The sequence below is a fragment of the Mesoplodon bidens genome (assembly GCF_964165515.1).
Source record: "Mesoplodon bidens genome assembly, chromosome: 5".
Taxonomy (NCBI): domain Eukaryota; kingdom Metazoa; phylum Chordata; class Mammalia; order Artiodactyla; family Ziphiidae; genus Mesoplodon; species Mesoplodon bidens.
In genome coordinates this window covers 13,005,309-13,018,561 of record NC_138161.1, presented here as the reverse complement: position 1 = coordinate 13,018,561, position 13,253 = coordinate 13,005,309, and the positions used below count along the sequence as shown (strand labels likewise).

The window sequence follows — 13,253 nt, the reverse complement described above, 5'->3', positions numbered from 1 at the left end:
CCTATCTAAGACTGTTATTCTTGAAGATCCTTAAGTCCTTTCAGAAACCATTTGGAAAGAATTCTTGCTAAAGTTTGTACCATGGACAGCAGAGAAACAAGCCACTTCTCAAAGGCTAAAGTGACTCAAAATGGAGAGGGAAAGAAATTTTTCAGAAAGGGTACAAATAATAAAATGGTTGAGTAACGTTCTCAAATTAGAGGAGGGATTAGTTGAGAGGGATTTTTTACACTTAAATTTGAAGATTCCTAAGTGGAAGCAATCTAGGAAAATGAGAAGAGTCAGGGGCTCAGACTAACCCCTCTGTTCTAGCCATTAGCTCTCTCATAGCTGACAAGACCAAAAGAGAACAGAGCTGCTTTAGATAAGCAACCCCAGGGTACTTTGGGTGTCCTAAGCATTCAGAAATGAGGATAAATAGCTAGAGAAAGAACTTATAAACACTATGAACAAATACTGAGAAAAAAAAATTTACTGAGGAGACAGATTATATTTGCCTTTTATTTACAGACAGGAAACTGAGGCTTTGGAGAACCTAAGCAACTTGCCCGAGTTCACAAATAAAATGCAGTGGCCCAACTCTGGAACCAAACTGCCTGAGTTCAAACCCTGGCTGTGTCACTACTAGCTGAATGACCTTGGGCAGGTCACTTCTCTTACTGTGTCTCAGCTTCTCATCTGTGAAATTGGAATAATAATAGTGACGGTGTATTAGGTCTGTTATAAGGATTAAATGAATAGATGTAAAGTAGTTAGAATTGTAGTATTAGCTGTTATTTTATTATTGTTATTATCACTACTACAACAACAGTTTCAAGTTAGGTTCAATGTAAATGAAAAGGGGCATTTTAATAAAAGTTTAGGGAAATTCCCAGGGTTTAAGGTGTGACTGATTAAAGACAACTAAAAAAGGAAAATCTGCATCTCACAGTGTTTCCTATGTACATCACCTTCATAAATAACACTTGGTAAATGTGTACCATTTGAAAAAGGAATTAAAGTTGACTTAAACAAAGAAGGCCTCAAATCCATGATTCTAGTTAAAATCTTAATACAAGTATCCTCAGCTTAATGTTTGGTTCTGGCTATGAAGAGCTTGGTGGCAGAGTAGCCAAACTGAATGACAAGTCTTTACAAGGATGAATCAGTACCGTTTACTATAAAGGGCCAACAAATGTCAAAAGAAGTTTTGTAAAACTGCTCATGATCCACCCTATTTCTTATCTTAGCAAATAAAGGACTGTATTTGAAAAATAGAACATATTAAATTTGAAAAATTATCAATCATAAAATAAGCTTGCTTTGTATCAGTCTAAAGAATAAAAACAGAACTAGTTTTTCTTATACATGTAGTTACCTTAAAGGTATTAATTTATGTACGGATCCAATTTCCTGAGAATCAAATAACAAAGAAAAGGATCTTTTATTTTACCATGTTTTCTTATGAAGTAGTAGATAAAGGTCTAGTAATACAAAAGACCTAAGATTTGAACAGATTTATCTATAAGAATGTTGGTCTTCAAATGTATAAATCCCAGTTTCTTTTATAAGGTAATGCATACTGTGAAGTGCCACATTTCTTTTCTAGATTAATAAATCACAGTCAGGGTTAATTAATTAAATCCGTATTATAAAATGCCAACCTTGAAACTCCTGGAAGCCAGCTAACTTGGGTGCATCGAGAAGCCAGTCAGTGAGGGTCTGATTCTTAAAAGCTATGCTGCGAAACTGCTTCCCGCCATTCACATTCCAGGTGCCCACACATACTCGAATTTTCTTGGGCTTTGAATACTTGTAGAAATTCTCACACAGGCTCTTTAGAACTTTAGAAGATGCTAATCAAGAACAAAACACAACAGAATTTTGGCTGCATTTAACCATTTACAAAAATTGATTTTCATGACTGAGAAATGATGGCTGGAAAGTACCATTACCATCATCAGCACAAAGAAGCATCAGATACATGCATAAGCACAAAAAAGACAGCCTTGAACACAGAGCCCAGCACAATGCAATTAACCAACACAACTTTTAAAACATCATACGTTAAGTACAATAGCCCAAGTAAAAAAACTATTACAAAATTAATGCAGCAACAAAAAACATGCAGAACAAACAGTTCTGTTTCACTGAAATGGTACACTATTTTATGAAATACAAAAGCAGAGACTGCACATTTTTAGGAATATAGCAACTGACTTTCATACAGCTTTCATTCGGAGGCTAGTAAAAATATGATATTTCTTCCCAAACAAAAACATTCAAGAACCATTACATTTAGGATTCTAGCTACTGACAGGTGGTTTGATGAATAATGGCTCCCTGACAAAAACACAAATTATGGACAATAATGAGAGGATGGAGATGCAGCCATGACTAAATGCCTCCCAGCTCAGAGGAGACACCAACTCCTTACAAACATTCTGCAAGGCCCCAAACAACCTGCCCCGCCTTTCTGCCCTCACTGCCACCCAATCCCTGTTCTCTCACTGCTCAGCCACTGGACCCTCACAAGAATGGAAGCTCCATGAGGGCAGAAATGTTGGTCTAATATCCCTAGTGACTAGAAGAGCGCCTAGTACATAGTAAGTGCTCAGTAAGTAATGGTTAAATGAATAAATGTTCAATACATTTTGAATCCTCAATCCTTTCCCCACCTATTTTTTTGACTTCCACCTATCCTTCTTCCTCCTAAACCATGCTTCATTTAGGTTAAGTCAAATCCTTGGCACTTAAATTAACAGAGCCTTAACAGGACTTCAATCTAAAGACAGAGAATATGCCCTTAACAGGCGGTTAACTGGCAAGAGGAAAGGGAAATCACAATGGTGCTCACCTTTCACCACAGGATCTTATTTTATTATGATATTAATTATTATTGTTGGATACCAAGGTACATACAGCAAGCAGTCTTGTGAGAGAACGAGTGAAAGAGGCAAATAACTTTTTCGGATTAGAGTGAAAATAGTTTGACCTGTGAATCCCATGAAAGGACTGCTGATTTAGATGACAAGCACGTCCCCGCTGTTCCCAGGGGCAGACGTACACGTTTCTAGCCCTCTTGGTATTTGATTTGATTACTCATATAGAGGTGTCTGGTGGTAATGAAAGCAGATTATTTGTTCTGGCCTGTTGGTATGGTAAACTGAAAGCCTGCTGAACCTGGATAAAGAATAATTCTCTATTACTACAGATTATCACTGGTCTTTCTAATTGAAGTCATTGCCATTGTTACTGCTATGAAAACAGCTTCTACAATCCTTTCTACATCAAAACACAAGTTCTATAATGATTTAACAGCTTAAAATATCCAGCAAGACAAATAATGAATTGTGTGAACAAAAACATGTTGCCACGTTGGGTGAGCTACTAAAGTCTGTTTACAAATGGAATAAAAAGTTTACAGAAAATTCCTAGTTTATTAACTGGCTGGCACCTTAATGTGCAGAAAGACATGAGTCTATGTTCAAACAGATGTCCATCCCTAAATACCATACCATTTCAGAAAATGGATTCCATGATGTAACTCAAAAATATATCCAAGGGCTCTCTTCCTCCATCCTTCTCAAAAAAATTGCCAATAGTTTCTCAAAACACTCAGCACAATAACTAAGTGAAACAAATCTTAAGGGATACCAAATCTTAAGTGAAATTCTTTTTCAGCTAAATTTCTGGCAAGAGTTTAGCTTTTGCTCACTTCACCACAGATTCAAGTTTAAAGACAAGATCATAAACCTTGTCCAGGGAATGAAGGCGTGAGATTCCTAAGAACAGGAAAGGCAAGAAAAATAATGACCTTTAGGTCTTACACACTTAACTCTTCTAAGTTTGTTAGCAATCTTAATGCTTTTTAAAAGACTTCAGATCATATTTTAGTACACTAAATGCCTTTTAAAATATTATGTGTGAGAAGCACCGTTGAGTAGTCCATAAATATCACAGTACTCGGGCATTAATCCGAAAGAGTCACCCCTGGGTTTTTTCCAGTAGCCTATAAAGAGTAAGATATAACACTAATGATGTTTGTTCAATGAAATATAAAAGTAAAATTAAAACTAGAGGACCTATATTTAATTGGAATTAAGCATTTGCTACAGGAATACAAAGAGCATTGCATATTTCCTTCTAAATGAAATACTTAGTTTTCTCAAACCTAAAATTTTTTTCTCAGATTAAAACAAGGTATCAATTTATCATGTTAGATTCGGAGGGCAAAATAAAGTTTCCACTTATTTGCGGCTTTATTTATATACAACATCAACTTTTTAAAAAAATAGAGAAAAAGTTGCTTTTATTTACAGATTGATTTTCTATACTGTACCTGACTGTAATGTCTGTTCAGAAACTATGGATGCATCAAGAAGAAAACAAAGAATCATTAGTAAAACAGCAAGTTACAGCTGAAGTCTAGAATGTTATGACAAAACATTCTCAGACGGCCTCATTTTTTTCTTTTGATTTAGTTTGATGAGTTAATTTTTTTCTGATGGCTGTAGGACACCAAAGGTAAAAATAAATGACAATGACTGATGCAAACCTTCTGCATCTAAGAAAAATCCTATGGGGACTCAGTGATGTCCAGAGTTTCACAGTCAGAAGGTTCTAGGCCTGCTTTCCAGGCTACTCCCGTATGTAAGTCTAAGTGTGTGCACGTGCATATACCTGTGAGGGATAATATGAACCTGAAAACCTAAGAGGCTGAAATACTGAAGTTACTGCCCTTACACCTTGTAGTATTCTTTCTGGGACTCACCAGTTGATAAGTACAATCAGTTCAGTTATAACAAAACATACACATTCCAGCAAAATCACCATGCCAGGCAAAATGGTGCAAATTCCCACAGGCACAGGGCTTATGGCAAAAATGGGGTTCGGGCACAACATTCAAACACTTCGGCGATGACGTGCCAAGAAAGATAGGAACCTAATATAAAAACGGTAGCAGAATTTTACGCATGTTAAATGGTTAAGGAATGTACGAATACGTCTAAAATATGGCACTTCATTTTGACAAAGACCTGAGGTTTGCTCATAGAAATGGGCAGCAGGAGGCCTGTGCTTGTAAGTAATTGTGAATCCTGGGAGAAGGGGTCTCTGCAATTGGACGGTAAGTTGTAACACCAGTTATGGATGGATCTGGCCCATCATACGTCTGGTGAATGGAGGGAGAGAGATGTCTCAGGTGTACGCACATGTGTATGTGTGTTGTGTATATTTCTACCCAACTCAGTTCTGCTGGGTGCAGCTTTCTGCATTTCCCTAGCATTATTACCAGTGAAATCATGCATAAACTACTGCAGAATTGGCATTATACTCAAAATGTTCCCTGATATAGCATCCATGTTGGAACAAAATCCCCATTCTCAGAATAAGTGTTAGAGCAGAACTGACTGTACTTTTTTTAAGGGTATATTTTTCATATAGTAAAATGTGCAGGAAACCAAAACAACTGATGATCAAGTCTGGGAATTACTCATGTCCCTCACTTCTTCTCTTTCCTTCAATGGCTTACTTTCAGTTGTTGCTGATAAATGCCTCCATATCAAAGTAGGCACAGGTGGAAAGAGGTGATAAGACGCAAATCAGTCAGCGTCTACTGCTGGAAGCCAAGAAGAGAGCCTGACGTTAAAAGCAGTAGCTAAGATCAGATTCTGGTTTTCAGAGCTTTAGTAGACTTCAGTCCCCAGCCTACTCACAGATCCCTGAGGAGCTGACTGTAATTAACTACCTTCAGCACCATGCAGAATTCTGAAAGAATCCATGATAACGTATTTGACTAAGTAATGACCCAAGAGTACATAATTTGATGAAGAACAATTTCTCCTACTTGAACAGGGAAAACTGAAAGGTTTGGTTTGCGGGGGGGTTAACAGAAGAAATGAAAATGTTCAGAGTGCTAGTGTTAAAATAGAAAAAAATATGAAATTAAGGAAGTCTATTAAGTTTTACAATGTATATTGAGTTTTCCCACGATACTGCTTAATATACGCTCACTGATATGAGCTCAAATTCTTTTGATTTTAATGAAAGACACAGTGAAAGATAAACAGCCATTCTGAAAGCCATATATTTCTGTCAAATATTAAAATTGGGAATGACAGTGTCCAATAATAAGCATTTAAAAATTATTAATATGATTTAATGCTTATTCAAACAATAGCATTTAAAAGGTAGGACCAAGTTATAGAAACTTTTGGGGTGGTGATTAGCAAAATAACCAACAAAGGTATTGTTTTTTCAAAAAAGCAATGTTTTCTACATAATTATTATATACTCTACTGAAAGTACTAGCTGAATATTTTATGAATTCCTGCCTTATATAAAGTTAGCAATACTTAAACCATTTCCCTCCTCAGTCATAATCTATAAAAGAAAACATGCATGGGCCTCGGTTTTAGCTTAATAATTCCACTAATGATATAGACATTTTAGGAGAGATAAACTTCCTTTGGAGAATGCAATTTTAGAAAATTACACAGCCAGAAATTCCTTCCAAAACTATTTTAATCAACTCAATCTAAAAAGTATTTACGTAAATAAGTTTACATTTACCTCCTGGACTTTTAGAAGGAATATAAACAATACAAAGTAAAATATAAAGTAAGTACGCATACCACGCAAACTTCCAGTAGTTAAAAGGGCTCGAGCTTTGTCAGCTAAATCACTATTTAAAGTATTTCCCAGTAGCAAAACATCAATGGCCTCTTGCTTGGAGCTGTCAAAGAAGTTATTCTGAATTGTTCTACTAACAGAACGAGCACCATCTTTTAACTTTCCAGCCTGTTGGGGAAAAAAGCATGGACTTTCATTCTAAATTGTTTTTATTCAATAGGTATTCTGAAACTTTAAATAAGTTTTATATGACTTTACTGTAATAAAAAGGACCTAATTATTCTATTTTGAATATCAAACCATCACATTAAAATGCCTCAAGATGTCACCGTTTCTTTTCCTCTTTTAGATAACAGCTCTGCACAGAGACAGAAGAAGCTCAGTGCCACAACTGCATCCACTAATGATATCTAGAGCCTTAAAAGTTTAAAATTGCTTACTATAAAGGAAATAAACTGAAATATACTTATTCAAGACAAGGAAATTACTTCTTACACAGTAACTTTTAGACTTGGGGATGGATGGGATAGGTGGAGAGAAGCAGGGGAGATAAAGGAGGATACACTGCCCTTGCATGTTCTCAGGAAAACTTCAAAGTATTCTAATAGTAGGAAAATAAAATTGAAATTGCTCCCAATAACTTACATTAGTTAAAACTAAAATTGAATATGAGAACGAAGGTCTAGTCTGTAACATGTAAACTACAGTTTGTATATTTTAGGTCACTTTGCCTATGTAAATATAAGTAATAAAAATAAATATATACCAATTCCTACAGTGAGAGAGCCAATTATAACTTCTAATGAACATATATTTTACTCAGGTGTGTTAGCTACCATAAAGAGATTTTAATCTTACAGATTTTGATGATTGTTTTTAAAAAAAACAACAAACTCTTGCCTTTTAGAAAAAGAACTTTAGTTTGCAATATGTAATTTATATTCCTTAAAGAAATAACAGGAATTTGAGGCTTAAAATGTTATTTCCTTCCATAAAACATATGCAAATGACATTATTTGAAAAGAGACTCACCATTCACATTATCAGGCAATTAATCAAAAGGAACCCAGAGAAAGGAAAAGAAAGAGCAGTTCAGATGTTAGATTTTATTCAATTCAGACTAGAATATTTAATACATAAAATTTCATATCTATTTTGTTAGAGATAAAAGACCACTGAAAATATATGTAACCTCTGTACATAGACAGTCAACTGCAGAAGCAAAAAGGCAGAATATAAAAGAATATTTTAAGCGATAGTTGTAGAGAATGAGGTTTAAAAGCAAGAATTATGTTCTTTATTCAAAATGAATACATGAAAGTTTAACAATCTCGGGTTTTCAAAAATAGGGACCATTTAAGGGGGCTTCCCTGGTGGCGCAGTGGTTGAGAGTCTGCCTGCCGATGCAGGGGACACGGGTTCATGCCCTGGCCTGGGAAGATCCCACACGCCGCCGAGCGGCTGGGCCCATGAGCCATGGCCGCTGAGCCTGCGTGTCTGGAGCCTGTGCTCCGCAGCGGGAGAGGCCACAACAGTGAGAGGCCTGCGTACCGCAAAAAAAAAAAAAAAATAGGGACCATTTAAGAAGTAAATATTTGTAAATGTCTATACAAATTATTTCTGTGAGTTGAACAAAAGGAACTTTTGCAAGTAGGGCCAATGCCTCTGAACAGAGGCATGACACTTTATGAGACACAGAAGAGGAGGAAGATTTGGAAATTAAAAGAAGACTTTGTGATGATGAACTTCAGCTGCTATATTGAAGCGGCTAAATAAGAAACTATAAAAGTGGTAAATGTCCCTGTTTCTATTTCTGGGATAATTTGAGAAATTGTAGGGATTTAGAATATTAATAAATTCAATGGAGGCCAGGAGCCATAAAAGGTCAATATTTAAGTAAATAAAATAATGAAAAATACCTCAAGTATGCACCCAAAGTCCCTCAATAAGGGCCAAACACTAAAGGAGAAAGTAGTCTGTAGATAAAAGTAATGATGAGGCACAGACGTATAATTACGTCCATATTTCACACTTCCTTTGCACATTTTGATAGCCTCCTTTTCAAGGTAAGAAAAGAAAAAGAATAAAAACTTAAGCTCTAATAGCATTTGGTTCACAGTGGGTGTGGCATAAATTGCCCATTGATTTACTGGTCCATCCAGCATTTATCACACATCTATCCAACAGAATGCACTGTGTCAAGTGCTGGGGAAACAAAGTCAAATGAGACAAGACTCTTTATTGGGAAGACTATGATTTGGGGGGGAGGGGAGGTTTTGTTTTGTTGTTTTACTTTTTAAAATTAAAAAAAAAATTTATTTTGGCCGTGCCACACAGCAAGCATGTGAAATCTTAGTTCCCCAACCAGGGATCAAACCCATGGCCCCTGTACTGGAAGTGTGGAATCTTAACCACTGGACCACCAGGGAAGTCTCTGATTTTTTTTTTTTTAAAGAAAAACATATTTGGGGGAATTCCCTAGCGGTCCAGTGGTTAGGACTCCGTGCTTCCACTGCAGGGGGCCTGGGTTCGATCCCTAGACCAGGAAACCAAGACCCTGCATGCCGTGCTGTGTGGCCACACACACACACACACACACACACACACACAAACAAAACAAAAGGTTTAAAAAAAACATATTTTTAATCAAAATAGTATGAAAAGTAAAACAGATATTATGCAGGTGAAAAATCATTTAAAAAATTGTGAGGAACACATATCTAAGCCTAGTGGATTATCACTAAACAACTGAATATGTCATATATACATGTCCCTCAAACCTAGGGAAATAACTATCTGTTCAATCATTAGGATCCACTATAGAAGGAAGTGTTAAAGAGGACGTAAAAGCATGATAAAGCAGAATTCTAAAACAGATACCTTATAAAAACCAAACTATTAATTTAAAAAAGAGTCCATTTAAAGCTTTACTAAAGAAGGCAAAAGGATCTTTTATAATGTTACGATAGGTCTAGATCTACCTTAGCCTTTCCTTCAAGAGCTCCAGTTCCTGCATAAATCTTACTGATTGAATCACCATTCACAGACCACATTGATCGAAAAACTTCTTGGAAGCGAGTCACCAGCTGAGGCTTTTCAGCTAAGCCGAGAGCTTCCAATTGTTTAGTTAGCATCTAAAATAGCAAAAGAGAAACTTTTATAAGTATAGTAATACATTCATTATGATGTGACTTTTTAAGAACTACCAGGATCAAACCAAAAATTTACAGTTACAGGACTTTGTGGGTCTGGAATCTGAAAACACAAGTTTACTATTTCCCACCATGTTAATTTCTAAAGTAAATATCACATCAATGAAACCTACAAGTAACTCAGTATTCCCTTGCAGTAATAAGAACTTCTTTCTGGTTAAATGATATTAAGCTTATCAAAATGTCCCTATGGGGAATTCCCTGGTGGTCCAGTGGTTAGGACTCCCTGCTTTCACTGCCGAGGGCCCAGGTTCAATCCCTGGTTGGGGAACTAAGTTCCCACAAGCTGCGCAACCAAAAAAAAGGAAAAAAAATGTCCCTATAAATCAGACTAGTTTATCTGGTTCACCTAAAAGAACAATACACAACAGCATGCATTGGAGCAGAGAAATATATCAATATTTACCTAGTTTATTTAAATATATGTAGAAATAACTAAGTTTCTTTAATTTCTGGATTTGGTTCTACACATTTGGGTAATTAAGGTCAGGAGATTGTGAGAAAAGTAGAGCTGCTTTTGAATTGTTATCAAAATTTTAAAAGTAAGTCATATCTCTGAATAAAGTCATGACAGCTTCTAATGTATAAAATTCGTATCAGTAAAGCATCTAAGGGAGAACTAGGGGGAACACAGCATGCAAGGAATGCAAGGATCTTTGGGCTCCCACAGTTCCTTCATCATGGTGGAAGCGTTCAGAAAAGTTATTGGTCTTTACTATGAATGACTCTTAGCCTTGAAGTCTGGCAAAGGCAAAGCAACATACAATCCTTATCCAGTCTCTTTCTCTTGTTTGGAATCTAGTCAATGCCTTGCATTTTTACTTAACTCCCTCCCATTTGTGTTTTCTTTTATCTTGTCTATAAGTGGACATTATCCATAATTATAGAGAGATTAAACATTAAAATAATATTAAAAACCCTATACTGGGTTTATCTGATTGCCTAGAGACCTACACCAGGGCTACTCTTTGCAGGCATGGAGTATTAACAAAATCAGCCTCCGGCATCTCCTTTATCATTTATACCTCCTTCTTCAAGGAACTGGGCAAAGTGGTCTTCACTACAAGTAGTTTGGTTTTGCCTACATTAATTAGCAGTATATTTTGTAACCAGTCAACCAACTGCTATACTAGGGAGTATTCTCACACCTAACAACAAACAGTGGGTAGTTAACTAAGTCAGATTCTAACACTTGCTCTACTTTTAATGAAGATGTTCAAGTATTTCACTGAGCTTACTCTCAGAATCTAACTAAATGTTTTTAGCCACTTCAGAACAGAACTCAAAACAAACCTGAGCCGTGTGATAAACTCCATCCCTATGACCAAATTCCTGCTTTTACTTTTCTTATTTCTGTTGTAGTTTCTAAGTAAACCACAAGGACAGATTTCAAAAAAGGCAAAGCAGTAATATTTACTTAGTTACATGAAAAATACATTTTTGTAGTAGACAATTCTATACATTGTACTTTCATTTCGAGAAAGAAAGACCCTCAGTTCCAGAGTAACTAATTAACCAATATTCTGGCCAAATTTAAGATCATCTGTTAGAAGAAGTAAGAACCTGTTACTTCCTATTCCTGTTTTTCATAGTATTTGAGAACTATGCTAAGTTCCTACGGAACTAAATGAAGACCCACAATAGCCTTATGAACCTAACTGTTGCAGAACAGGCAAGACTTAGAAATCTCAGCATTGCTACACAGTTTGTCAAATAGTTGAGATTATGACTAAATTAGACTGAATTTGATATATAAATAGTAAAGGAAAAAACTTTTAAACAGAGACTTTGTTACAGAAGTTGGCTCTCATTCACTTTCCTTCTAACAATGACATTTTCATCTGATCCTGTTTTTTGTAGCTACTGATTTGAAAATGCCATGTAAATGGCACTGGATCAGACTCTGTCGAAAATATAATCCTATAGGGTTGTACATGTGAAAACAGATTCTCCCCCATTCCAAAAAGACTTTTAAAAGACAACACGGAGAATGAAGGCCAAATATATACATGTATTTCTTTTTGTTTTTTCTTCACACACACTATACGTGTATTTCTTTTCTTTATCCAAAAGACAGGCAGAAGAGGCAACTACTGGAATAATATAAATAGCAGGGGTTTTTTTTTAAGGGAAAGTTAAGGAACAATAGAGGGAAACAGATGCTATCCAAAGAAAGTATTTAGAACAGATAAAGGAAACATTTAAACGAAAAGGGATGTCGCCCCCTCCCCCAAAGAAAAAGACTAGAAGAATGCCTTTAGCATAACTTCATTTTGTGAAAAGTAATTGAGAAACATAAATATTACAAAAGCACTGAAAATGGCATTTGATACAAGTTGCACAGACATATTTTATTCTTTTTACCTCTAAGCCAAGGAATGCCTGAACACTATTTGTTCTATCAAGACAATCCAAGCAGTTTGTTCGCACTGTACCACTCTGGCATCTGTAACAAATTCAGTGAAATTAAACAGACAGTTTAAAACAAAAATAACAAACCTAAAACAAACTGAGAAAAATTAAGCTGATTAAAGTGTAGCATCTACTTTCTACCACCCACCCCCAACTTTCTACTGTAACAGTTCTCAAACACACAAAAAAGGTGAAAGAATTTTACAGTGAACACCCATATACCCACCATCCAGATTCTACAACTGTTAACATTCTGCCATACATTCTTTTTTCTTTAGATTTGCAAGATAGATTTTATTATCTCCATTCAATTTGTTGAAAACGCAAAAGACTTTAGAAAGTCACAAGGAATTACACTGAATTGTTTTCTTGTTGCCTGACTTTTGGGAACACAGAGAAAGGGAAAAGTTGAGTATACTATTCAGATGCCCCTAATTATCTGTAAAGTCATTATCTTCAAGAGCTGTAGCATCAGCTTACATTTATTGAGTATTTTAGGCTTTCAAGTCCCTTCATACACGTCATTGAACACCCTCAATAATCTATGAGGGAGAAGATGTCTATTATAGACTGTATCTTCTTCACTAATCCATGAGCTCCTTTAAGGCAGGAAATGCATCTTGTCTTTCTTGGACCTCTCCCTCCTAGCAGCCTCTAGCTCCTAGCAAGCGTTCATTAACTATTGACGGAATCTGGGTCATTTGTAGCATAAGAAATAGAGACTCATAATAGCTAATGACTTATCCAGGCTCACAAAATCAGAAGGGGAACAAACTAGAATCTGAACTCAAGTCACCTAACTGTAAGTCCTCTATACTCCCTCCCTCCATGGCATTGTTCAAGGGGGATTTGTGACCACATCCTAACTGAAACGTGCCATACATTCTTTCTTACATATCTCTCTATTCAACCACATCCACTTATTTTTTTTGTTTCCAAATAAATGATTCATGTAGATTATAATTAAACCATGGGTAATGATCAGTCAAATCCATTTTACCTGCCTTCACTAATCAA

The 13,253-nt window shown here is 35.9% G+C and overlaps 1 protein-coding gene across 5 annotated transcripts in view; it reads right to left on the bottom strand.

The window, feature by feature from the left end:
• SYNJ1 (synaptojanin 1) overlaps nucleotides 1-13,253 on the bottom strand; it is an 89,746-nt gene that overhangs the window by 37,932 nt on the left and 38,561 nt on the right. For all 5 annotated transcript variants that reach the window (XM_081235706.1, XM_081235707.1, XM_081235708.1 and 2 more), the window contains 4 exons: nucleotides 12,189-12,270; nucleotides 9,594-9,746; nucleotides 6,615-6,780; nucleotides 1,644-1,835 (listed from right to left, as the gene is read on the bottom strand). In XM_081235706.1, the coding sequence (XP_081091832.1) occupies nucleotides 1,644-1,835; nucleotides 6,615-6,780; nucleotides 9,594-9,746; nucleotides 12,189-12,270 (593 nt within the window). The remainder of the gene's footprint in view (nucleotides 1-1,643; nucleotides 1,836-6,614; nucleotides 6,781-9,593; nucleotides 9,747-12,188; nucleotides 12,271-13,253) is intronic.